At 41.2% G+C, this 26,350-nt stretch overlaps 2 protein-coding genes across 3 annotated transcripts in view; both read left to right on the top strand.

Moving 5' to 3' along the window:
• MED14 (mediator complex subunit 14) overlaps positions 1–1,095 on the top strand; it is a 52,022-nt gene extending 50,927 nt beyond the window's left edge. The window contains exon 31 of the mRNA XM_054974245.1: positions 525–1,095. Coding sequence (XP_054830220.1) covers positions 525–598 — 74 coding nt within the window. The 3' untranslated portion in view covers positions 599–1,095. The remainder of the gene's footprint in view (positions 1–524) is intronic.
• A 4,594-nt stretch (positions 1,096–5,689) lies between these two features.
• On the top strand, positions 5,690–25,608 carry C3HXorf38 (chromosome 3 CXorf38 homolog). 2 transcript variants are annotated; one of them, XM_054973134.1, is made up of 7 exons: positions 5,690–5,943; positions 10,653–10,787; positions 13,809–13,931; positions 18,058–18,207; positions 18,981–19,148; positions 22,292–22,460; positions 25,445–25,608. In XM_054973134.1, exons 1-7 carry the CDS (start codon positions 5,728–5,730, stop codon positions 25,477–25,479), a joined length of 996 nt encoding a protein of 331 aa, XP_054829109.1. In that variant the 5' UTR covers positions 5,690–5,727; the 3' UTR covers positions 25,480–25,608. The 2 variants fall into 2 exon arrangements, with proteins under 2 accessions (XP_054829109.1, XP_054829108.1); XM_054973133.1 differs by having other exon boundaries at positions 25,439–25,608.
• Positions 25,609–26,350: the final 742 nt, after the last annotated feature.

The raw sequence follows: 26,350 nt of genomic DNA, 5'->3' as shown, positions 1-26,350 counted from the left end.
GCAAGAATTGTTCTGACCTAGCTGATTAATTTGCAGTGGTGCTGATCTTTTTCCTACAGGATGTTCACTATTGCTTTTGGGGAATAGTAGGGGTTGATTTTTTGATGTCAGTGACATCAGAAGCTTGCTTTTCTGATTTGAATGTTCCAGTAGTTTTAAATACTTGCTTTGTTACTAATAGTTCTGCCAGAAAATAGTATTTGAGGAGTATGGGGGAAGGCCTTGTGCTTATATCACCCAAAGCAGTAATAGGTTTAATGAAGGACAGTCTTATTTGTATTAAGCAGCCAAGAGTAGCTTTTTCCTGTGATAATCCTAATTAAATAGAGAGCCACTATAAACTGTGACTTACAGTTATTTTCTGATATGGTGATTATAGTTACTTTTTTAGCCTTTCTCCTGGTTACATCTTTGGAAAATTTTAGTAGTTGTACTACATCTTGTGTCAAACAGATGTGTCTTTGATTAAGTTTATCACTGTCAGGACTTCTGGAGCTAACTTGTGTTTCTTTTCCTTGTTCTAGGTGAATGTACAATCTTTGCAGCTGTTCGTGATTTAATGGCTAATCTTACACTGCCCCCTGGTGGGCGTCCGTAGGCTATTTTAAACAAGGGGTAAACTTGAGACGAAGCAGCAAAAAAAATCTCTGAAATAAAGCCTTCAGTTATATAAAATGGAAGAGACATTTTTTGTGTGTTATGTTTTTAAAAGAGCTAATGCAATGGATTGGCCTACTTTCAGGGATGCACTTTCATCAGATTTTTTTGTACAGAGCTCCGTATAATGTTTTAAGGAAACATTTCAAACTAGTAATAGATTTATGTATCCGCTTGCCAGTAAATAGAGTTAATATTCTGTTTTATATGACAAAGATTATGAAAATGCCAAACTTGTTTATTTAAATGTTTTTCTTATGTCTTGGTGTAATAGTCTTTTTTTAAAAGGCAGGTCTTGTCATTTTTTGAACACTGTTTAAGACTGTGACACAATTTATATTGAATCTGTATTTTAATATGACTGCTTTGAATCCTTACATTTAAAAAGTGGGCTTGTTGTAAACATGTCCCCCCCAAAGCAATATTTAATAAACTAGATTTAAAAAATGGTGTTGAGTTTTCAGTTGAAAAAGCTATGTATGAAAAGAATCTTAAGTTGCTTATTACAGAACTGTGTCATGTTTTTGTGTGAGAAGTTCATCATTGCTTAAAGACACCTTCAACAAACCAAATTAAGTAGTAAGATGTTGCCAGTTCGTTATCAAATAGGTCGATACCTCAAAAAGGCCAGATAAGACAGAAGGTGTGTGTGTTTGCCAGTCCTTGTAACCTAGCATGTTTTGCACATAGTTTTTATAAGGCAGTTGTTTGCAAAATTGTGAAATGCTCCACTGTGCCAAGCAAATATCCTGTGCTGCATGGCAAAGAAATGTAAAATCGAGGGATGTAGTAGAAGCAGTTGTGAATCTCTTCAACACTACCCAATCTTCCTGGGGCTCATGTTGTTATCAAAAAAATATGTATTATTACCACTCTGCAAGTTACATACCCTGCAATACTTTTCATGGGGCCTAGAGGAAGAGAGATCTTGGGTGCTCCTAATAAAGGTGCTCTCTGGATTTGACTTTTCCACCAATTACAGTTGTAAGATGGCTCCTGATTGCATTGGCCTCCAGGGTACTTTCTCTGTGTAGTGTAAGGTATATAATATGGAGTCTTGAGATTATGTAGTCTCTCAAAACCACCAACGAGAGCGCCAGGGAACATCTGATGGAAATGTGCAGCTTCCCCATGGTGCCCAAAATGGCTTCCATAGGAGACAGAGCCAAACACAATTTCTCCCTCCTTGCTTCATAAAAGAATAGCAGAAAGAAGAATAAAAAGTAACAAAGGAAAGTCCATGAGAAGAAGGGAGAAAGAGAAGAGGGAAGAAATAGAGAGAGCGCTTAAATGGGAACCACAAACCTGGCTGCTTTCCAGTGCTCCTCATTCTTCATTGTCTGCAGTTGTTCTTGCAGCCATGAAAAATCTGTTCATTTGAATAAGGGCAATCAATAACAAGCGCCACTTAATAATGGCCCTGCCCACTTTTGGAAAAGCTCGGCAGGCCTGGGGAAGTACTGGCAGCTGCCATGATGCCCATGGGCACCATGTTGGCCAACCTTCTAATAAACTATTAAAAGAGCTACATAGTACAGATACTGTATGGAGCTATTCTAGGCAGCATCCAGGTGGAGTCCATAATGTGAGATTTCCTATTAGATATACCTATGTACACCATCAGTGATAGTCAAAGCCCAAGATATAACAGTCTATCAATAGCTATCAATAACTAAAGATAGCTTCATAGATAAAAAGTGGCTTTAAAGGTAGCTTGGGAGAATAAAGAGCAAACTATCAACAACCAATGACAAAACTAAGGCTTATCATACTTTGGTCACACCGTGAGAAGGCAAGAGTCTCTGGAAAAGTCAATAATACTAGGAAAAGTGGAAGGCAGTAGGAAAAGAGGAAGACCTAAAATGAGATGGCTTGACTTAATAAAGGAAGCCACGTCCTCCAGTTTGCAGGATCTGAGCAAGTCTGTTAACGATAGGACGTTTTGGAGGTCTTTCCTTCATAGGCCTGCCATAGGTCGGAGGTGACTTGACGGCACATAACACACACATCAACAACCAGGAATCAAAATGTTTAAAATATTTGGTATTGTACATAACATTGTGATCAATAGAATGCTGCAGGGCCTCGTATTTGAAACACTGTAAATTCCATGACCTCCAGCAGGACATTTGTGCTGATGAAAGGGGAGAGTGGTTTTCACTGATTTCTTCCTCACTTAGCAGACCTCCAGTTTCAGTCTTCTTATTTATATTATTTGTGTTATTTATAGTCCTCACTGAGACCCAAAGCAGATTAAACAATGTACATCCATGCAAACAACAACTGGGATATTCAATTAAAATACAATAAGTATGTATAACAGATATTCGAAAAAGCGTAACATTGAAAGATAGGAATATAGAAAGAAAATATTACTAAAACAAGTAATTTGATGTGACCTATTAAATGATGTGGAAACTGCTCAGTAGGATCATATCTACACTCACGGACAGTACCCAGTAGTACAGTCTTACACTATTCGTGGGTGTCCTTTGTTCCCCCAAGAGCTGTATTTTGGGGTGCGTTTGGGGGCTGCAGCAGGAAGGGAGGAGGCAGAGCACTCTTCTTTGTCTGATGCAAATTCCTTCTGTCAGCAGAGATGTGTGAGATCTAAGTGGGTACACAAGAGCAGCTTTGCTGGACCACAGACCCGTATAGTTCAGCATCCTTTTTCCAACTGTGAGATGTTTTTAGGAAGCCCGTTCACTCTTTTTCACTGAGCTTCTGAACCTACAAGTTGCATTGCTAGACCTATCCTTTTAAAGCCATCAAAACCAGTGCTCGTCACCTCAACGTACAGAATTCAGAACCACAAATTATGCTTTTTGTAAAGTACTTTCTCTTGTCTATCCTGAGACTGGTTAAAAGTTGATTGGGTTACTCTGAGTTCAAAGTATCTTATGAGAAGGAGAAAAAAATTACTTCCATTTTGTCCAAACAATTTTACAAACTACTATCATGCTTCTTTCCACTATTTAAAATGCAGAGTTCAAAATGTAGTTGTATCAAAGGTTTATGTAATGTCATTTTTATGATACTGGCAGTTTTTTTCCAGTCCACCTCCTAATATTAGAAGGATTATTTGGATTGCTATTCAACAGGTTTAATTACTGCTTGTTTAGAGCTTATCAATATTGAGGTTAAGTGTATGTTTTGCCCCAATGTGCATTGTGTTGCAATGAATCTAATGTCTCTGAGTGTTGTTAATTGGAGAGATCTTTTTGGAGCTTTTTGCAGTTTGTGTGGATATTCACTGTCTTGAATAATTTGGTGTCATTTGCAAACCAGGCCACGTCACTGCTCATCTCTGACGCCACATAACTTTTTAATGCTAAATAGTACCAGTCCCAAAACAGATTCCTGATGGGTGGCTCTGCTTACTTCTCTCCATAATACTTACTTCCACCACGTTTCTGTGTTTCAGTCAGTTACCAATCTGAAATTCATAAAAGATTAGTGAGACAGAACTTCCTCTGCAGAAACAATGCCAACACTAATTCTCAGTAACCTTGTTAATAATTCTAGCATTAAATAATGCTGCTCACCATTAATTTACCTGACAAGGATGTTTCTTTATTAGCACTTATGTGTCACAACAGATTGGTCATGGCTCTTAAAAGAGTGTGGTGAAAAGGACATGTATCCATTCTACAAAGTTGGTCTATTTTAAAGAACATTTCACAGCAAGAAATTTCAGCTTTTTCTTTTGTGTTTAGGAAAGTTTATCCAAGTAGGAATACCTGTGATTATTATTATTATTATTATAGGACTATTCTGAGTGTGAAAGCCTTGTTTAAAGGTCTAATGGCTTAAGTGTAGTTTATCTTTCTCTTGGTGGTGGAGAGTACCCTCAAGTCAGGGTTGACTTATGGCGACCCCTGGTGGGGTTTCCATGGCAAGAAACTAACAGGTGGTTTGCCATCACCTGCCTCTGCAACCCTTGTCTTTGTTGGAGGTCCCCCATCCAATTACTAAACAAGGCCGACCCTGCTTAGCTTCTGAGAACTGATAAGGCTCACCTGGGCTATCCAGGGCAGGGCATCCTATTATTACCTGCTTTAAAATTAACTAAAATTACTGTAGCACAAGCTTTTGCTACTTTCATTGCAACACTGCTGAAACTAAAGCATTACCCACATCTAAGCTGTTATTAGGCAACCTGTATTCACACACCTATGGCACTGCCTCCCTCCCTATGTTCCTCCACAGCAGCTTCACTCATCTGAACAGGGCCTCCTGCAGGTGCCACCCTGCACATGGGTGAAATCAACAGCAGTCCATACATGGAACATAGAATGGCCTGCCTGAAGAGGTCAGGAGAGCCCCCACTCTCCTACCTTTCTGCAAAAAATGCAAAACCAAATTATTCCAAAAGGCTTTTGTATTGTGGGGAGGGGCTATCAGATGCTTCCCTAATGAGTTAAGGATCATAGACTTCACCACTATGTTGCCTTACGTACTGTTGTGTTAAATACGTGCTCCAATGAGCTATTTGTGCTCTTTGTGGTCTGACGTCAGCCTTAGAATTGCTTATGTTCTGTTTCAGCATTTCTTCAACTCTGTATTGGATTCTTACCAATGCTATGTCTTTGTAAAATTGTGTCTATTCACCCTATGGCATTGTTTATGGAAATGTCCTTGAAAGTGACTGTACTAATCTCATACTACATGATCCGCCTTGAGTCTCAGTGAGAAAGGCGAACTATAAATGACATAAATAAATATTCCAAAACACAAGAGAGAAAGAGGAGGAAGACTCTTCCCGCTCAACATTTCCTCTCCGTTTTCTCTTTCGTTTCCTGTTCCAGATTACTTCGTCAGCAAATAAGCAAATAAAGGCTTTTAGCAAATTAAGGCAAAAGTTGCAAAGACTGAGAAATTGAGCAAAACCAATATGCCTAAAGCCACGCGTGCGTATAACCAGAGGGAAGACAAAAGGAGCTTTCCGCATGGAGCCCTTCGGTGACGTTAACAGCAGGCGGCTGTCTCGGTTTTTCTCCAGGGGAGGGAGCGGGAGGGAGAGGAGGATGCCGCGCCCAGCCCGCAGCCGAAGGCAGTGTGTGCCTTGCCATGGCGCTGGCGGAACTGGCCGCTCGCCTTAACTGCAAAGAATACAAGAACTGGGTGAAGGCCGGCCACAGCCTGCTGCTGCTGCGGGCTGCCCTGCAGCGTTATGCAGGGGAACAAGTCCACGCTTTCCACCGCCAGCTCGTCGCCCGCGGCGCTGCTCGTCTCGCCCCGCTAGGCCGTGGCTGCGCAGGCAGCTGCACCCCTCGAGGCAGGCAGGTGAGGCGCGACGCCCCGGCCGCTTTCGCAGCCCAGCGAACGGCGGAGGAAACTTCCGCGGGCTCTTTTCTTCCCGGCATCTTACGCGGATCTTTGCATCGTCCGCCAGACGCTGGCAGTCAACTCCGTGCAAATGGTAAACTCTGCACTGGGGGTTATTAGGAAATGGATTGAAAATAAAACAGCCAATATTTTAACGCCCTTGTAGAGAATTCGGATGTGGACTCATTTGGGATATTGTGGGCTGTTCTGGTCACCGTATATCGAAAAGGGTATTGCAGAACTGGAGAATGTACAGCGGGCAACCAAGGTGATTAGGGATTTGGAGCGCCTTTCCTATGATTGAAGAATTTGATTCTTTTAAGTTTAGAAAAGCGATGATGAATGGGGGACATGATGGGTCTATGAAATTATGCATGCAGGAGAAAGAGTAGACAGAGAGAATGTTTTGTTTCTCTCCCAAAATACCAGGACTCAAGGGCAATAAAGTTGGTGAGTGGTAGATTCAGGACAGACAAAAGGAAATTCTTTTTTACACCATGAGTGATTAAAATGTGGAATTCATTGCCAGAGAATGTAGTGATGGCCTCGGGTGTAGCCATCTTTAAAAGGCTTAGGCAGCGTCATGGATTATAGGTCTATCAGTGGCAACGAGCCATGGAGACGAAGGGAACTTCAACAACTTCCACATTGAGAGGCACCTCTGAATGCCAGTGCCAGGAGGGCGACTACAGGGGAGGGCCTCGGCCTCTGTGACCAGTTTCTGGCCCTCCATCATAATTGGCTGGTCACTGTGTGAGACAGGATGCTGGACTTAGATGGACCCCCTGGTCTGATCCGGCAGGGCTCATCTTATGATGCTTTCCCATGGTTGGGGTTTCTTTGTTGGGGGCGGGGGGGGGATTGGTGAGGAGACAAGGAAGAGTTAAGCACCCTTCTGCCACCTCCTGGTGACCTAAACTCGTAGTCTCTGAAGAAGAGGACAACACTTCCTGAGGAAAGGAACATGTGGCTGCTTTGTCATGCTTGGTTTGAGGCTAACAAAGAAGTTGAAAGAGCCCAGCCAGAGGCAACTATTTTTGCAACTATTTCTTACAAACACCCCCCTCCCCCTTCCTCAAGCTGGGAGAGCGGTATCAGCTTCACACTACATATATTTCCTATTCTTATACTTTTGCTGTGATGTAACTTCAATAGCATGGGATGTGTTCAGTTGGAAATCTCTCAGGTACAGAGCTCAGGGATGGAGTAAGTGCATAGTTTGTTTCCTAGTTTTACTTTTGGAAGAATTTACATCTTTATGCAGGACTATAAGGGCCTTTGATTTCCTGTTTGTAGCTCTGATCTTATGTCTTTAAGATTTTACATGGTTTTCATGCAGAGATGCAGTTATTTAACGTGAAGTAATGATCTCGTCTTTTTATACATTTTGTGTCATATTATGGTGTAACAACAATTTGAGTGGTACTACCTTGGAACCCTTGAGAAATTAGAAATACTCAAAATGATTTTGAAGCAGAGGGAAAAAAAACCCAAGACATCCCTTAAACTGAATATTTTCTGTGTTTTCATTCTACTTCAAGAGTGGTTGGCATCGCTGTGCAATTTTCTAAAATTAGCATTGCTAAGCATTGACTGTCTAGCCATTCATTTATTCAGAGAAGTCTACATAGCACACAGGCTTTTAAACAAAACAGTACTAAATAATACAGACATAATTACAAGCTCAAAAAAGAAACCCTCAAATTTAGGGAAAGGTAGGTATTCATATGTAAAACAGCATAGGTTAAAATGTATCTAGCAGCCATAACAGCCCAGACTAGCCTGATGCCGTCAGAGCTCAAAAGCTAAGCTGGATCAGTACTTGGATATGAAGGAAGGTAATAACAAACCACCTCTGTTCCTCTCTTGTCTTGAAAACCTCATGAGATGGAACTTCATGGGATTGCAGTGAGTTGCACAAGAGACAAATTAATGGTTCACAAAAGCACACCAGAGTCCTAGGCAATTAGTGAGAGGTTGGAATAGAGTGAGGGATTTGAGATATAGTTACCGTCAGAGGTGTAGTATAGTCCATGGAGGAAGAGGGTTTCGAACATCTTGCATCTTTGGCCAGAGAGGAAGGCTCAGAGAGAGACTCTGAGGGAGCAGTGCTAAGATTCAAAGTAGGTGTCCACCACACTGCTCGATTTGATTGGGGTAGAGCTAGGGTTCTTAGAGGGCTGAATGTGCCCTGAGGCTGGAGAGTGACTTCAGCTGTTAGGACAAAGACCTTAATGGTTGTTTCCTGGGAAGGACAAAAGGTTTGAGCATCTTGATTGGTGCTGCTGGGATGTGACAAAGGAATTAAATTGGTTGCTTTTGGTGTCTTACAAAAAAACAGCAGTTAATTAAATGTTTCTGGAGCTTAGCTGATGAATTTAGAGTTTTGATTAAATGTTCCCAGGAAGAGTTTTAAACTGATCAGAGCTGATTGATAGCCCTCGATTGCAGGGCAGGATTTAATCAATGGGAAGAGGGAGTTTGGAATGTTCAGGGTTGTGACGAGCACCTCTATTGTCAAAGATAGCATATTCCGCAGCATGGGGAGGCAGGAGCCAATCACGCCCAGTCGCTTGGCTTTTACTCATATTCCATTCATAACTCATTCTCCTCAGCAGTATCCAGCAATGTTTTGCTCAGCCAGCTGGTTTACTAATGTGAATCAAGGAACATCAGATTCAAGGGATTATGATTTTTATATAATAAGCAGCTATTAAAGATGGCGGAGGCCGGGCTGACTGCTCCCAACAGTTCCATATGGCAAATCATTTATGTGAAGCAGCTTCCTATAAAGTCCTATACATTTTGGTCATGTAGCTGCAAACTGCAGGAGGGGGTTCTCAGGCATATTTGAAATCCCTGGAACTGGGTAGGATCCGCTTTACACAAATGGCTTGCCACATAAAGCTGCCTCCATATTGTTGGGCTTCAGATAGCCACCCACATTGCTGCTTGCATATATGAGTCAGTTGCAATAATAATGCCAAAGCGTGCTAGCAGACAGTTGTGCTGCCTCAGGTATGTCCCCCTACTAGGAAAAAGAACTGGAAATGTGTAAGATCCTGCAGAACATCTGTACTACTCCTGTAAGTGAAATGTCAAACTCTGCACTAAAGATTATAGTAAACTAAATTTTCCCTAAAAACTTGACATTCCAAATCTCAGGATCATCAGAATCAACAGAGCTCTTGCAGGTAGGGAAGGGGGAATTGCCCACCTTTAAAAGTTCTTTTGCTTGCTGGATGAAGCTGCTGTAATAGAATTCAAAAATATTAAAAACGATAATGTAGACAGACTGTAACCAGGAAGACCCCCCCACACACACGCACACATACAGCTGTCTCTTCTCAGTCCAAGTCATGTTAGCCCCTGGCAGAATTTAAAGCAACATGTGATTTGCTAGAGAGGCTGCAAAGAGAAATCGGAAGGAACACAAAAAAAATGCCTATTTGGAATGAAAATAAAAAGGAAACTAATGACTGATCATTAGTCTGAACCTTAAAGTTCTGAACCTTTAAGAAGTTAAGGGGCTTGTTTGATTTTTGCATCTTGTCAGAATTATAATAAAAGTTTTGTGCTGGAAGGGCATTGTATTGGAAAGGGCTTTCGTAACACTGAGTTAAGCTGTGAGCGTAGAAACTGCCCATGTCTTTAAAAGGCTGTGTTATAAGCAGAAAATGTTGCAAAGAGTCATATTGGTCTATGCAAAATCCAAAAACAAGAAAAAAATCCATGAAATGCCCTTTTTTCTATACTTTGTGGATCACCTTAACTGTATCTCAAATGCTGTTAGTATAAAAACTACCAGGTGCTTCCTTTGCACTTAGCCTGCAAGGAAACTGTGTCTGGACTGGCATCTGACAGGAGTTTGGATAGGGATCATCTGGTCCTTGTATTCCCAAGGAGTAAGTAAAGAGAAGATGCCTTTAAACAACTCATTCTTCCCAAACAATGTACCTAACAGAAGATAAAAGGTTCTGCTACTTCCCTTCATGGATCTCACAGAGAATGTGTGTAAGATCAGGTAGGAAAGCAAAGTATGAATGCTTTATAGAAAGAAAACTTAATCTTCTTGTAGTGTTTTTAGAATTTTGGGGAAATCAGCAGCATTATTTCAAAGCACTTTTTGATTTATTTGAGATTTTATTACTCCTGTGTATTTACATGACTTTTGTCATGCACATGAATATTTCATCAACTGCAGTCAGGAACCAAAAGTGGTGATAGAGAACCTCTAAGGTGGTAGTCCTTTGTTCAGCCTTCCTGCTTCTTCAGCATCTTTGTGTCTATTATCCCCTCCCCCTAAATTCTGTCATCAGTAAAAAGTCTCATCCCCAGGCCCTTTATCAGGCTGCATGATGCTTTTTTAGAAACGTTTTGAGAAGAGGTGGGTTTGATTATACTTTTTCAAGTGTTTCCTTTTCTTTCCACTCCTTCATGTTGAGTTCTTTGTCTATTTGTAGATTATGAACTTTTAGAACTGCAACCTGTTTCTTTTTATTTTGTAAAATTCTTGTCCTGATTCCTTTAGTTTGAGAGAACTCCAAACTAAACTCTTACTTTCTCCCCCATCTCCCTTTGGTAACAAGCTTAAAACCACTGCTTTAAATTTCCTCATGCATGTCATAAGGTCACTTAAACTACTAGCATTTATTTTTTCTCTCTAGTTCCAGCCTGCCTGCTCCTTATGCAAAGCGTGGAAGAAAGAGATTTTGAATCATCACACGCACAGAAATGGGGAAGTTAACTGGGGAAATTGCAGGCCTTGGCTCTGGCCTTCTAACTCGTGGGAGTTTGCAAAGGTAATAACTGATGGTCTTTATTAATCAGATTCTGCTGCAGTTTTCACTTCATTTTATGGAATAACTTGTTAGTGCAAAGTGTGTATTAGGATAGCACAAGTGGGGGACCTGCAAGGACTTGCAGAGGGGGCAGGATTTCATTATCCTCTCTCATTATTTCTTCTTTACCTTCCCTGAAAGTCCCCATTCCACCCACTAGCCAGCCTACTCTTATCTGTCCCCTGTCCATCCTCATCTTACCCTCCTTCCTTCCCTCTGTCATGGAAAACTATGGCCCAGTTGTGCAGTACCAGCCATTAGGTGTAAGCAGTCAGCCCAGCCTTCGCCAGTTGTACAGCAGTTTTCATATAGCTGTGTGTAATATTAAAAGTGTACAAGCCTCTGGAGTTTAAAATGGCTACTGTATAGCCACCAGAGAGCCTTTGCCATTGCCACATCCTGCCCGGGAGGACCAGGCATGCGAGGAATGCTGCCCTGGGATGCGGAGTGATTGCGGCTTGATTGGATTTACTGCCATCCTGGCCCCGCCGGTGCCCAGAGCAGCAAAGGCCTCACAAAGCCTTCTCCACTTAGCACATTCCTTTCCCTCCTTCCGTGATGAGATCTCCTGTCCGTGATTGAGAAGCTAATCAAATGACATTCATAAGTATAGACAGTCGTTCCTGGCACAATGCATTCCTTCCCTAAAAAGTACTTAACCTAGCTCAGGTGTACTTCATCAGAGAACTGTCCTTTTTGTACAGCGCTAGAACTAGTTTTGCATCTGCATTCACATACCCTGGCAGCTGTCCATCAGGGCAATCAAGCCTTTTGTCTAACCCAGGAACTGACCATTGGAATCTTTGTCCTAACTGCTAGGAGGACTCTCCTCCACCTCAGGGCACATTTTACCTATAAAGGTAGAGCTCTGGCCCCATTCAAATCGAACACGTTTCTGGATCCACAAGCGCTGTTCCCTTGAGGGTTGCTCTAAGCCTCTTGCTCTCTTGGCTGAGGACGCTGGACGTTTGAAGCTTCTCTCTCCTCACCGCTGACTGGACTACTCTCCAGGATAGGTAGATATACTTACTCCCTTTCTCTCTATTTCCAATCTTTGGCTACATTTCCTAGGACTCTGTGTGTGTGTAATTATTTCCCCCCAGTAATTTGTGTGTATGTGCATGAAGTTCTTGTGTTCAATAAAAGTTACTGTTTGATATTAAGCACCAGACTCGCTGTTCTATTGTCGGAAGGGACCTGGTATACAAAGGGGATAGATCCCAGTTACCGCCTTTTGTGTATAGCCGTCTTCCTTGCTTGCTAATTCCCCCGTAAATCATTTTTACAAGGAGACCCACTTCCGGTAACATAGGCTGAGACCCTGTTATGCAGTGGAGGACCTGCAAACACTTGCAGGATAACACACCTCATTTCCCCTGGTGTCCCACACGCTATTTTCTCTTTCCCTTATCCTGGCAACCCCTTTATCCCCAACTTTCCCTGCTTCCTTCTCTCTTCACGCACTTACAAATTTACACTTTTTATCTGTCCCCCACCTTTGGCTATATTTAATATTTCATTTATATTCCACCTTTCTTCACAAAGGGGATTCAAAGCAGCTCACATCATTCTCCACTCTTCTATTTTATCCTCAAACAACCCTGTGAGGGAAGTTAGGCTAAGTGTGTGTACCTGGTCCAAGGTTACCTAATGAGCTTCCACAACAGAGTGATGATTTGAGCCTGGTTCTCCCAGATCATGGTTTCAGACTAACCACTATAACCACACTGGCTTTTATGGGGTGGCTGTGGTTGAATAGTAGCAAACAGTCAGGCCTGGGTGAGTCATGCAAGTAACATGGTAGCAAGTTGTCCAGTGGTTGCTAGTGGTCCAGGCTCCAATGAGTTCTCCCTCAAAGGCCAAAACAGCCCTGGAAAGCCCCTTCCCCCTGCCTTTTATTGACAGAAACCAAGGCTTGAAGACATATTGATGGTGATATGGATGGACCTAAACTTTGTCACATAGTTCCAACTGATTGGTAGAAGAAGTGGATCCTATGCTTTTCAACGGCCAGTCTCGGTTCTACCTCTTTCTGCTTTCCCTTTTATTTGCTTTTCCACTAGATTCCCATTTCTCTTTTTGTTTTCAGATTTGAAAATTCACTAACACATCGTATATAAGGTTAAACTATTTGAAATAAAGAAAACTGTGTGTCTGATAGTAGTATTTGATCATATAACAGGACACTAATAGGGCTGCAACTTTTTTTGACAGAGGTTCTGTACTTTGAACAGCTACCTAACTTGTAGGCAGTCAACATACGAAGCTGTAGTGGTGGTGAAAACATATTCCATTATGTTTATGCCTGTTCCATAACTATTAAAAATCTTGAAACAGAGATAGAAAAAAAGATGGCAATCTGCATTATGCCCAAGCAAGTACAAGAACTATATGATATGAAATGCAAGCATATTTACTGTGAGTGTACATGGTGGAATGGATCCAACCAGCTTTTCCATTCAATATCACCCTTACTACAACCCCTGTCTTACTTGGCTTTTGTCCATGCAGAGCCCATGACCCCTAGCATAACCATTCTGAGTGGTCAAAATAAAACGTTTTTTCATCAGTGGAAAAGCTGGTTGGATTTACCCCAGTGTTTATGCACTGAGAACTGAGTTGTGGCTTCCAGCATATATACATGAAATCAATACATGCTTAAAAAGTATGTTGAAGCAGTCCTGAAAGATACTAGTGTAAACCTTTCTTTTGCAGTTTTGGTGTCTGTAAAATTAAACATGATTCAGATCCAAGAAAAACAGTAGGGTTCTGTGTACCACTCTCAATTATACAATTATGTGGTAATAAAGAAGATTTTAAAATTCCTTAATTTGTCTTCCTATTTAGTGTGGGATGTTATTTTATGGCTAATGTTTCCACTGAACTTAGGCTCTGGCATAACTATCAGTTAACTTTGGTACATTACTAGTTTCTAAAAAAAAATGAAGACATTGACTGCATGTGTTCTCCCTTATTGGATAGGCATATATGCCTCGTGGGAAAGTGGACATTTCTGGACCAGACAAGTGTGATGCATCAGCTCTGTTAAACCTTTTCAATTTCTGTGATCTCTTCAGCAACATTGATCAGATGAAAGTCAGAGAGGTAATCCAACAACTAATATTGACATTTTGCTTTTTAATTCTTAGCAGGATTCCTGCTAAAAAAAAAAAAACCATCCTCCTGCCAAAGTTCCATGTGAAAATACACCCTTCTATCCTAGGTTTTAAGTCGTTTTTGGATAATTCAGATAGGGCTTTGTCTGTCCCTTCACATTAGACTTTTTCAGGACTTGGAGGAGAAGGTTGGAATCATCAAGGAATAACCAGAAATAATGGCTGGTTGGTTGGCTGGCTGTTACGCAATTGAATGTGTGGGCATCAGATTCTTACCATTAACCTGTGTGGACATCTTAGCTTCTCTTTCTGGGAAATCCATATATCTGCACAGCTTGACAAATTACAAGAGAGACTGAAGTGGGAACTGCTACATGGGCGAATCTGTCATAACAGGGCCATCTACTCCTTCATGACCTCAGTATTGTTCCTTGGAAGAGAAAAAGTCTTAAGTTTTGCCCATGATGAGAAATTTCAGGAAAGAAAAAGATATCGTATGTAATTATGATTCTTTGAGAGGCAGGGGACACAGTACTTGTAGAATAAAATGTTATGATAGAAGGATACACAAACCCGCAGTTCAAGAAAACTCCCTTTCTCAAAGGCCATGCTTCTCAATCTCTGTTTCATTTCTAGGGTGTACTCACGCACAAGACATGAATTACAGGCTTCAGCTTTATAAAAGAGAAGTAAGTTTATTAATTAAGGAGAGGCTCCACAAAACAAAAAGCACTCTCTTCAGGCAACAAGTAATAAAACAAATTCTTAACTGTTGCTAAATACTAAAACCTGTCTGTCTAAACTTGAAAGCTACCTAATGAAGCATCTATAAGTGGCTTCCATAGTTGCATATCTCACCCACCCATCACAGGGTGAGCCCATCTCTCTTGCACTTGGTTGATCTAGCATAACGACACGCTAAGAGTGATAAAATAGAATAACATTGCTGCCTTGAATGAACTGAAAAGCCATCTTTCTAGGTCTCACTGAGTCATGTGTCATGGTCTTGCCAGCCTATCCATCAACACAGGAACCAAACATGGTTAAACTGATAATTGGCATTACAGGCTGTGAGAAATCTAGGGGATAAAGCACAGAGCTCTCATGAGAACAGTTCCTCAAGATCGAATAGTTTGGGAGTCTAGGAACTATCTGGTTCTTAATTAGCTCTGGTGAGGACATTTCTGTGCTAGGCCACAAATCCTTGCAACACAGTTTGAATCAAAGTTCAGCAATTTTCTGTATAAAGACCTAGTCACAAACTAGCAACTTCCATACAAAGAGATCCTATGAGATCTTTTTAGTCTCGATCAGATGACCTTATCTAAATTACTTGCTTGATGTTTGTTACAGCTAGAATCTTGTGCAGAGTTACTCCCATCTAAGCTTACTGAAATTAACACATAGTAAATTGTTTTTGTCTAGGAGGTGATATTTTCTTAGTTCCTTGGGGGAACTGTGTGAGTGAGCCTATTGCAGCAAATATTAACAGAAGTCTAGTGGCATCTTAAAGAGACAAAAATGTTATTCCAGCATGAGTTTTAATGGACTGGAATTGACTTCCTCAGATGCAATGAGGTGACACGGATTCTTTTTCCCCCCTAATTTTCTTTTATTCTGCACATTGTGAAGGATTACGTTCTACAGATGCAAAAAGGTTAGAAATGTTAGCTCAGTACTTTTGAAATATGTAATAATTAAAGACACTACCCTTCCCCCAACATACACAAACTCCAAACTTATGAAATCCAGGTAGCACTTGTACAGCACATGGAAAGTAGTAGAACTACATAAGCCAACTTGCTCGTTCCAGACTCTCTGGTCAACCTGGAACATGAATGAGGATGGTAAATGTGTGACACGGATTCTGACCTGAAAGGTGATAAAAGAATTTCAAAGGGAGACTCCAGTGCAAAATTGATGAATTCATTAAGACATTTCATACTACTTCCCCTCCCTGGCTTGAACAAAGACTTGGGATTTCTCACTTAATTTTTAACAATCTTGGCAAAACCTGGGGCTCCACACTCATTACAGGTGTTAACTAATTGAGCATAACTACTGAATAGCATCTATATTTTTCTTGATTAGATCTGAATTTTATATAATGCATTTTACTGTACTACTTGCATTTCATGATCTCTTGACCCTGCCTTGTGGTTTAGTGGTTATCTATTGCTTTGAAATAGACAAAGAGACACTTAGTTTCCACTTGCCAGTTTTAAAAGTAAGGTTCCTCCATGAGGGGGTAATACTCTCTAACAGGTTGGTGGGCTGTAGTGAGGAGGGGGATGGGAGATGTAATGGGCCTTCCTGTCTCTTCTGTCAGTAGAGCTCCGTTGATGGAAGAGGGAGTGATTCCCCTCTATCCTCACTGTCCCTACCAGCTTACATGGCTGCTCTTTCATACAGTCCCATGACCTTGAGAATCGACTTTTCTGGGGTCGGAGAAAAAGAAGGGAAGACCTGTATGATCCTATGACAAATGGATTGCTAGATCCAGCCCCATAATTTACCTTATTAGTTTTTGTGTTGTGAATATCAGTTGTGTAATAGTTTGCTTTTGTAAATTTTAAAAGCTTTTTGTATTTGTAACTTCTGATATTTTGAGTGTATACTAAACATGATTGGTAAATTGCTCATTTTTTTCTTCATCATGTAATTCCAAATGAAGTAGACATACCTAGAGTTGAGTTATTAGGCCAGTTTTGTCATACTTAGAAGTGCCATTGAACAGCTTATATACTAATAGCCAAGTTGCCCTAATCTGAGGATACTTAAATCTGGAGACTGGAGCCATGAACCGACAAGACAGATCTTCCTACACGTATGAAAAATGCCTCAAATTTGCAGAAATATCTGAAATCTTAAAAAAAAATACAATGGGGTTTTAAAAAACCCAACATGATAAAAGAAGCACCTGCATCTCTAACCAGATGCCCTCAGGGGCTTGGTTCCTGTCAGTAAAAGGTAGGGTTGTGGGCAGGGGCCTTTTCAAGACTTTTTAGACTTTGAGGGAGGTCTCATTGGGGTGAGGCCAAGAATTAACCACCAGATGACTTGATATCACATGATTTGCATGACTCATCCAGGCCTGGCTGCTTGCTACTGCTCAACAGCAGGCCCCCTCAAGCCAGTATAATGTAGTGGTTGGAGTTTCAGAGTAGGATGTGGGAGACCCAATCACCCCTGTGCTGTAGAAGCTCACTGGGTGACTTTGATTCAGTCGCACACACTTGGCCTACCCTTCATCTCAGGGTTATTGTGAGGATAATATATAGGCAAGGAGAATAATGTACGCTGCTTTGGGTCTCCATTGTAAATGAAATAAATTTAAAAATCTAGATGAAGACGGGAGGGCAGATAAAAGGTAAGTGCGTTAGTGGATTTGAAGAAGAGAAGGACATAGGGAATGGTGAGCATACAGAGGTTGCCAGGAGGAGGGAAAGAGGAAATAGTATGGGGAAGAGGATACTGGGAAAAGTGAAGTACCCCCCTGCAAGTCCTTGCAGGTTCCCTACTATGCAACTGGGTCTGGCTCAGCCAGCACCATGCGTTTAGGCCATATGGGAGAGGCTGCCAGGAGGGAGGGGAAAGATGGAGGTGGGGACAGACAAAGGTGGGTGGGAAGGAGAGAAGGAAGCAGGAAAAGGGGGAGAGGCTATGAGGGCAGAGACAGGAAAAAGGACATGAGGGGGAGGGGAAAATGAGATGCCCCCTCAAGTCCCTGTGGGTCCTTCCTTGTCTTTCTGAATTAATTGATCATACTTCCAGAAAAGGCAGAATCAATTTCAAAGTACCATTCTGTTCACTTCAGAACAGTGTATGCCTACAATGCAAAATACATCATGATTCATTACAGTAGATAATCAGGTAAAAGCCTCTATAAAAGATGCCACTGGAGACACTGGTATATCCATTCGGGAACCATAATATTTACAAGACATTTATCACATGAAATGTTACCATTTTAGTGGCAACGATGTGTGTTCTGCCATGAAAACTCAGCACTCAGTTGTTGACCTCCAACCTAGAGCTGTAATTTTGAGAATTGGTTCATGTTTACTATTGCCCCTAAGAGGTCTATCTGTTTTGCTTCATATTAACATCTTTAGGTGATTAAGTGCCGTAATGAACTAATGCATTCTTCAGATATGAAAGTCTCTTCTTCCTGGCTGAAAACATTTGGAAATCATGTTCAGAACTTGTTAAATGAATTCCAACACGTTCCAGAGGCCGTGAAGGCTCGTACAAGGATAGAGAAGGTAATGCTTGCCTTTCTTTACTGCTTGCTGTTTTGGCTGTTATTATTTATGGTTGATTTATTATATATTATATATTATATTAGAAAATACAGAAATGGCATAATATGAATCTGGATGGTTTAATTGTGTGATTATTTGGTCAAGGTACCTGAGGCTATTTCAGAATGCATTTTTTCAGGGATTTTGTGTAGACTGATACAATTTAACTATTGCAGTTCAAAAGTAATTACTTTTCACTGTCAGTAATATTACATTCTGTCTATATGTAATAGATGGCAGGGTAAACTTGCTGCAGGGCAGATAGCCTTGATGGGTGGCACACATTAATGCTGTTTGGCACATTTAAAAAAACAACTGGTTGGAGAGGCACATGTATGAGAGAATACAAAAGCCAGTATTGAAAGAGCTGCTTTTTCAGGTGTTTTCCAAAGGCATGCTTAGCAGATTAAACAAATTGGTTTTGACTGGAATTTCAAAAGCAATTTGTGATATAGCTGGAGGGAGAAGGTTTTGTGGTTTGGGGTGGAATGGGGAGTCAAAAATCTCAGTGGACGTATCCAGGTCCCTGAATATATTTGGATCCTGCTTGTTTATTAGATTTCACACAACCACATTCAACACAGTAGTTACAGTGTGAAGAATGAGTCATGCTTTCCTTGTGTGAATATTTAGGCAATACTTAGCCGATGGACCTGGATCTTTGAATCCAATCCCTTAAATCAGTTTCTCACCAAACAGTTTTTACTGTCATTATTTTCTCCCCAATCAAATAGTTTCTGTCGTCTGACTGGGATGTCCATGTACCAGGGGAAGATCAACTTGATGGATCGGAAGGTGAAATGAGTCAGAACCAGATCAGTCAAATAGAAGCAGAACTGATAAAAGAGAGGCTTCAGGAGATCAGCTTAGCAATGGAAGAACAAGGAATGATGTCGGAACAGGTAATTCATGTGTAAAACATAAAAACAGGCTTATACATATTACTTGTTAAACTTAATCCTATGTCATAAACAGAGTTTATTTTGAATTTAAAACAATATGTTCTAGAAGGACTTTGTTGAGAGGAAGGACAAAGAAATTAACTGCTTCTTTAAAAACCCATGCAGCTGAACTCCCGACATCCCTACTGAAATTTATAGTTAGACAGTTTTATTCTGGGGTACAAAATGCAGCTGCCTGTCTAGAGTTTGTACCAGTAGAAACATCACAGGATGAAATGTTGGCTATATAGTGGATGTCACTGTAACTGTCTTGTTTTATCTAATCACAATTTAATATTTTAAAGTCTGGTTGGGCATTAGTTTGCTGTCCCTGCTGGCAAAGGCTTGTCCATTGTTTCTTCAAGTCTTGGGGTTTTTCTAGGTACCTAGCCTGCTTCCTTGGAAATACATGGAACACAATGCTAGAGCCTTCTTGGGCTGCCTTTCATCTGCCATACAGTATAGTCAGAAAATGGCTGTGCTTTCAGAAGTTGTGGCATGATTTATTTTTCCTGTGCTTCTGTGAGCTGCCTGGCATTATTCATTTCATCTTTTGATTTACTGTCAAATAGTCATGCCCCCCATATTAGCATCTTAGTTTCAGCTGTGTAAATAATAAGCAAGTTGTGCACATTGTATACTTTTTAGTCCACACCAAGTGACAAACTCTGAAGGTGCACATAAGATGAAGTAGTACAGAAACAGGAGGTTGTTTTTTTTACATGCTAGAAAATGCATGTAAAGAAAATGGCTTCTCCGATTCAAACTCAAACTGTAGCCATGCTTGAAATCTTTGGTTCAGGCAAGAGGCCTGGGAATAGAACTTGTTAGAAGCTCTCAGTACATAGTGACCTTGGAGGTAAGATAATGTGCTACCTCATTAGCTCGTTAGAGCCTCCATGATACAGCTCTAAGTTAATTAACATTCCTGAACACTAAGCACATTTTGCACCTGTGAGAAAGGGGCTGGCACCAAAGCTGCAGATTGGTCTCAGACCCGCCCACTCACATACTCACCCTAGCAACGGTGACATCAGCTTTTGGGATCCTGATTGGCTAACTGGTCTGGACCACATAGGCTCCCCATGCCCATAAAAATAGCTTAACAATATGGAGCTTTGAGCTTAGTGAAGTTTTAGCCGTTCAAACTTCAACTTAACTATAGCTTGAGTTCTGGCTTGGATTTTGTAAAATGGAAGTTCTACTGCAATCATTTTTTGTCTGCTGTGATGAATTTTATCAACTGAAGTCCTATTTGCCTCTGTGCAAGAAACTCTGTTAGTTTGCACTGTGTCTAATTTCTGTTTTGCCTTCTGTATTTACGATGGTATGTATAGTTAGAGCTTACGTGCTAAGGTTTTGTTATTTTATCTCCCACAGTCTGTCCTATTTTATTTTGAATATCTTTGCACCTTAAATAAATAATTATATTTTTGCTTTTGCCTGGTTCTTGACTCTGGAACCTCAAAGCATACCCCACTGCCTTGACCCTTGGAAACACTTCCCAAGTAAATTTCTGTTAAAGAATTCTGATTGCAAGTCACCCTTGCAAGATAGACCTTCTGTTTAATTCCCTGACAGGCTTGGAGATTTGTCCTTTTGCTCCTGTGCCTTGGGATAGATTAAAAGGACTGGTGGCAGTGTTGAAGCTAATATGAGAGCAGTCTCTTATTTGCAGTTTTGTTTTAAGTTTTTTCTAATTAGGATACTGGGCTCTTTGCGTGCTCCCCCGGCTTTGGGTGAGGCAGCGGACCTCAGTGTCCTTGATACCATTAGTTTGTGGAAATCTTTTAAACAGTTTTTCTGCATGTTTCTGATTTTTTTAGCAGTCGATTCACAAGAATTGGAATCAGCTTGGGTATGATTCACCTGTACAGCTGTCTGCATTTTTACAGTTGTGAAGTTGATTTATTTTCTTTTGCCATGCCTTAAATAATCAAGGTGTTCAAGCAGGGGTGCTTTTGACATCGATGGCATCACCAGTGATGTCACAACACCTCCTCCTTTTAATTTTTTTTTGCACATGTTTATAGTTATGTAAGGGCTTAATTTAAGAGAAAAAAGATCCAACCAAGTCGAGGGGAGAAAAATCTGCTTTCCCCCCCATCCTGCATCCAGCATTCCCCTCCCTCAAAAAAATTTTGGGAGGAAAGCAAAGCTCTGGGGAACCTCTGGCAGGTCTAAGCCAAGCTTCTCACCTAGCTTTGAAATTGGGTAGAGGAGGTGGCTGGCTGAGCAGGGATTATCAGAAGCAATGAAGCCCAGCTTTGTTGAATTCACTGGATCATGTGCCACCAAACAAGCCCAGTTCTGTGCAGCCACTGTGAAGCGCAGCAGAGCATTCATCCATGGTGAATGCTCTATGTGAGTGTGTCTGTGTGTGCACATGGAAGGGACAAGTTGTTCAACCAGCACTCTTCCCCCATAGCTGCCATCTTCTCTCTCTCTTCCCCGCACCCGGTCTTCTCATGGCTACCTATGAAAGGTAGAAAATGAATTTCTGTTGCCGTGAGTACAAATCATACTCAAAGCAGGAGTGAATAGAAAGAGAGAGAGAGAGAGAGAGAGAGGGAATATGAAGAGAAGTAAATTAAAAATAAAAAGCTAGAAAAAGGAAGTACAAAGGGATAAAAGCAAACAATGGAATCATAAAATCTGCAAACTGCTTGGAGATTTCAGTTGGCTTTTCAATTTGAAAGTTGCATGACATCTGAGCAGGAAGACAAATATGAGGGGTTGGGGGAGAAGAGAGAGAAGAGAAGGGATCCCAAGCTAAAGGCCTAAAAATGCATGCAGAAATCAGTATGCAGTATAGGGCCAGAACCAATGAAATAAACCCTTAGTGGAAAAGCTTAAAATCAGGAAGGACCTTGCAGGAAGCATTAAAGAGACAGATGTACCAAACATCATATGGTGCAGTGCCTATAGTGTGCAGATAAGAAGTGCAGGTTGAAATCCCTGCTCCGGTCTGAAGATCTCTGGATGGCCATGGATGAGTCTCTTGGTTTAACTTGCTATAAATTGTGAGAAAAGTTTCTTAGAGAAAGGGTGGGGTACAAATGGGTGCACATTTCAGATTTTAAATATGGTATTTTCTGTTTTAGGATTTAAATAGAATACAAATTGTAAAGAACTTCTTAAAAAACAACCTTGATCTTCAAAGAACTTTGAAAGCAGAAATGCAGAATATAGAAACCCTGGTACAACTGTATAGCCAAAAGCAATCCACAAAAGAGACTCAAGAAGTGAATTGTGAACAAGAAAAAGCTGAAGGCAAGTATATGGGTTTAAAATGTAATCAGTTACATCTTTCTAACTACATTACATGCTGCATTATATTTTGACATTTATGAAGTGCCTGGAAAGAGTACGGTCCTATGAAAACTAAATCAGAATATAGAATTCTAAGCCTTTTGTGTCGATAATAGCAAGCACATTGAGTAATGGTCAAATATTATTTTGAAACTACTGGTAGGTTAGTTCAAATCGGTGTGACATTTCCCTTTTGTGCAACCCTTAAAAGCAGAATGCAGCCTTTGCGATCCTCTACCCATTAGAGCCTACAGTCCCCATCCCTTCAACCTCTCTTGCCTGCCAACAGTCTTGTATCAGTTGCTCCTTGGAACCACCTTTTTCAGCTTTGTGCTGCCAACATCATGCCTACTTCATCCCTTTAAACTCTAGCATCACTTCTTGCCACCAAGGGAAATAATCCCTTCTGGTCTGAGAAGTTTTTTCTAACCCCCTTCCCTTAGGCTTTTTGTGTTTGAATTCTTTGCTGCCCCTGCCATATTCCTCAAGCCTCATTCCGCTGCCTATCCTGTACCCTTCCTTTAGCATACCCACCTCTGGCCTCTCTTAGGTGCCCTGTATCCCAGGGCCTCTTTCCAAACTACTGCTAAATGTTTAACACCCAAGCCAAATGGGCTTTTCCTCCCTCACATAAACTAGACAGCAGCCTGTTCAGTTCTCTGAACCATCATGGGAGCTCAGCTAATCAATGTCTGAGGCTTCACTGCCAGAAGTACAATTCAATGCTTGCCAGAGTGCTGTATGCTATGTGCTTAACAAATGTCAGATCTTTGATTCATTCATTTTTGCTGGTGAGGTGATCCATTGAGGGCTTTGCTCTAAGCCATCATCAGCCCATCCAACAGTGCTAAACTTCAGCTGCATAATCATGTTTTACTGTAGCAGATTTTAAATAATCTATATATATAAAGACAAGTGTCCTGACTGACTCATCAACGCCCAGTCCAAACCTCTGGACCTAGAAATGTGAAATTTGGGGAGAACGTTCCTTTTGTGATGTAGAGGCTCACTAAGAAGGGATTTTAAGAAATTCACCCCCTAAGGGGATACAAAGGGGTAAAATGTGTTTTCCCATAGGGATACAGCTTCCCTGTGTGGCTGGCAGGGCGGCCTCCCCCATCCCGCCAACTGCCACTCTTCCCTGAGGTCATTTGCATATAACAACAACAACGTGCGATTTATATACCACCCTTCAGGACAACTTAATGCCCACTCAGAGTGGTTTACGAAGTACGTCATTATTATCCCCACAATAAAACACCATGCGACCTGATTGGCCATCTCCCCAACATTCTAAAGAATATACAATTGCTATTGGGAATCATTGAATGTGTCCTGAGAAAAAAATACACCTCCCAGCCTTCCCCTCTAGGGTTTCCAATCTCCCTGTGGGGCCTGGCGTTCCGGTGTGGTTCACAGGCTCCTGCTTGCTTGCACCCTCCCCCTCCCTGATGGGTCAACTGTGGAACTCTGTGTTATGAGGTAAAAATCAGGTAAAGGAAACTACAGACTGTTGAAGAAAGACAGTACAAGATTCCTGAAAAGGGATTTTATATAAAAGTCAGTATGGCAACTGAGTTTTTAAATGTTCATGGGGAGATGGTGCATGGCCTTTCTACGGCCATTTCAATGCGAACCTCTCACATGAACCTGCTGAAGTGCCCACCACACCACCCCTCCCTCAGTCCAACTCCACCTCACACCTGTTGCAGCCGTCATTTCTTAGTGCCCCTAAGAAGCTTCCTGGCAGATGTTGTGCAATATATATCGATGCTAAGAAGAGGAAGCAACTTAGAGATGCGGCAAGGAAATATGCACATCGTACTCCTGTGGTGCACTGAGCAGCAGTGGCCAAGTACCTGCAAGTCCTGAGGCAAGGGAAAGGTGGCCATATCTGCAGGCCTGGGCACAGTAGTGATGACCCTAGCAGACCTAACAGCCACGATATACCTTGATATCGTCACTATCATAGAGAAGTCTATGGATGGGCTGTGCAAGCATGCCATTCTAACCCCAAGAAAAACTAGGCTGCCATCATTAATGAAACACAACTCAAGGGTAGAAATGGAGTACAGATCTGTGGACTCAGTGGTGCAAATGGATGATGCTGCCCACTATCCTGTGGAGTTCTTAAACATGCTCAACCCTCCTGGCTTCCCAGCCCACAAGCTTCTCTTCAAAGTGGGGGCTCCAGTGATGCTGGTCCAGAACCTCAACCCACCCAAACTCTGCAATGGCACCAGACTATGAGTGAAAGCCCTCCACAGGAACATCATCGAGGCCACATTGTTCACCGGCAGTGTTGGGGGGGGGGAGAGTGATGTTCATACTACACATACCGTTCATACCATCAGATAACCTCTTCGAGTTCAAGAGACTGCAGTTCCCCCTCAAGGTCTGCTTTGTTATAATGATCAACAAGTCCCAAGGGCAGACACTGAAGGTGGCAGGAATGGACTTGAGGGAGGACTGCTTCTCACATGGGCAGTTCTATGTGGCCTGCTTCAGAGTGAGCTCACCAAGCAGCCTGGTGATCCTAGCACCTGAGGGGAAAACCCCATGAGGTTTACAAAGAGGTCCTTCAGTAGAAAAAAAAGGTTGTACATATTTTTCACTTTATTTATTGCACTACAATCTTTTCCTTTTAAAATCTCTTCAATAAATGTTACATTTTGAAATTCACTTCATCAGTTTTCGGCATCAACATGCTTCGCTTTATACAAACACTTTTGTGATGCTCAGGTACTATGCCATTATACTACAAAACCAACTCAAAAACAAACAAACCCACAAACCGAAAAATGTTACATAACCATAAGTATTATATCTGGAATTAAAGTAGTTAAATATTGTAGCGAAGCATGAGCATCAAGCTAATTAGTATATAATCTAAAAATCAATGCACCATGAAATTAATGTTATCTATGTTTTTGTTTAAGTTTTAGGTTGTCCTTTACAGAAAAGGAAATGTATACAATGAAGAACTTGACTATACTATGAACATTTTAACACAAGAAAAACTTGCGACAGATCTCTTAAGTATTTCTGAGGGATCATGTAAACTATATTGAGACGTCAAAGAGGATATTGTCATTAAATTAACTTTTAAAACATTTAAAACCCTGCTGTTGTATAGTGGTTGCTTTCAGAGGTTTAGCACTATGCTATTTGCACATTGAGGCAATTGCCCTCAGTACATTTCTGTGCAAATTGTTCGACATTCTGTGTTTCTATCAGTAATACCCATCAAGACCATTTGTGGAAATTCCAGCAGAAGAGAGCAATCCTTTGCAATTGTTCTTCCCTATTCTGTATTAGACGAGAGGTTGTAGCCTACAGCTCAGTTAACGGCCTGTGCAAAAGGCTCTTGCATTGGCAGAATGCACCCTCCTTAGCTCAGCAAAATGGTAGGATACAACCCAATGCAATACAGAAAACATGACCAAAAAGAACCTCCCTTTGTGTAATGTCTAGGTTTTTTTTTTTACTTTTCTACATTAAATTCAATTGTGTATGTTGGGAACAAGATGAAAGTTGATCAGCAATAGTCTCAGTAACCTTAAATTTTGATCCTGTGTTAGTTCATTTAAACTCTCCTTTTCTCAGCCATGGGGCCCCAATTTACCTCACAACATTTATCCCTTCTCCATTTTAGTCATGTCTTGGGAACCAGACTGTTTTTTGAAGCACATCTTGTATTGCTTCAAATATTACTGCCTCCTCCATCCAAGGAGTTCTAATACTAGTTACTCCGTGCCTCCTTTAGCACTGACCCCTGCTGTGTCCCCCTGAAAAGAGGCTTAGGGGCACCCCTCAACGTAATGGTGAACGCTTATCTAAGAATGTTCCGT

This window comes from Eublepharis macularius, chromosome 3 (assembly GCF_028583425.1).
Source record: "Eublepharis macularius isolate TG4126 chromosome 3, MPM_Emac_v1.0, whole genome shotgun sequence".
Taxonomy (NCBI): domain Eukaryota; kingdom Metazoa; phylum Chordata; class Lepidosauria; order Squamata; family Eublepharidae; genus Eublepharis; species Eublepharis macularius.
The sequence above is the reverse complement of the archived record's forward strand: the minus strand, read 5'-3'. Positions and strand labels throughout refer to the sequence as shown.

What these genes read in the sequence shown, in the direction of transcription:
- C3HXorf38 (XM_054973133.1), top strand. Translation starts at nt 5,728, where the DNA reads ATGGCGCTGGCGGAACTGGCCGCTCGCCTTAACTGCAAAGAATACAAG. An exon ending in GCACCCCTCGAGGCAGGCAG is followed by an intron (nt 5,944 to 10,652) that starts GTGAGGCGCGAC and finishes TTTTCTCTCTAG; the next exon opens with TTCCAGCCTGCCTGCTCCTT. An exon ending in ATCAGATGAAAGTCAGAGAG is followed by an intron (nt 13,932 to 18,057) that starts GTAATCCAACAA and finishes TAACATCTTTAG; the next exon opens with GTGATTAAGTGCCGTAATGA.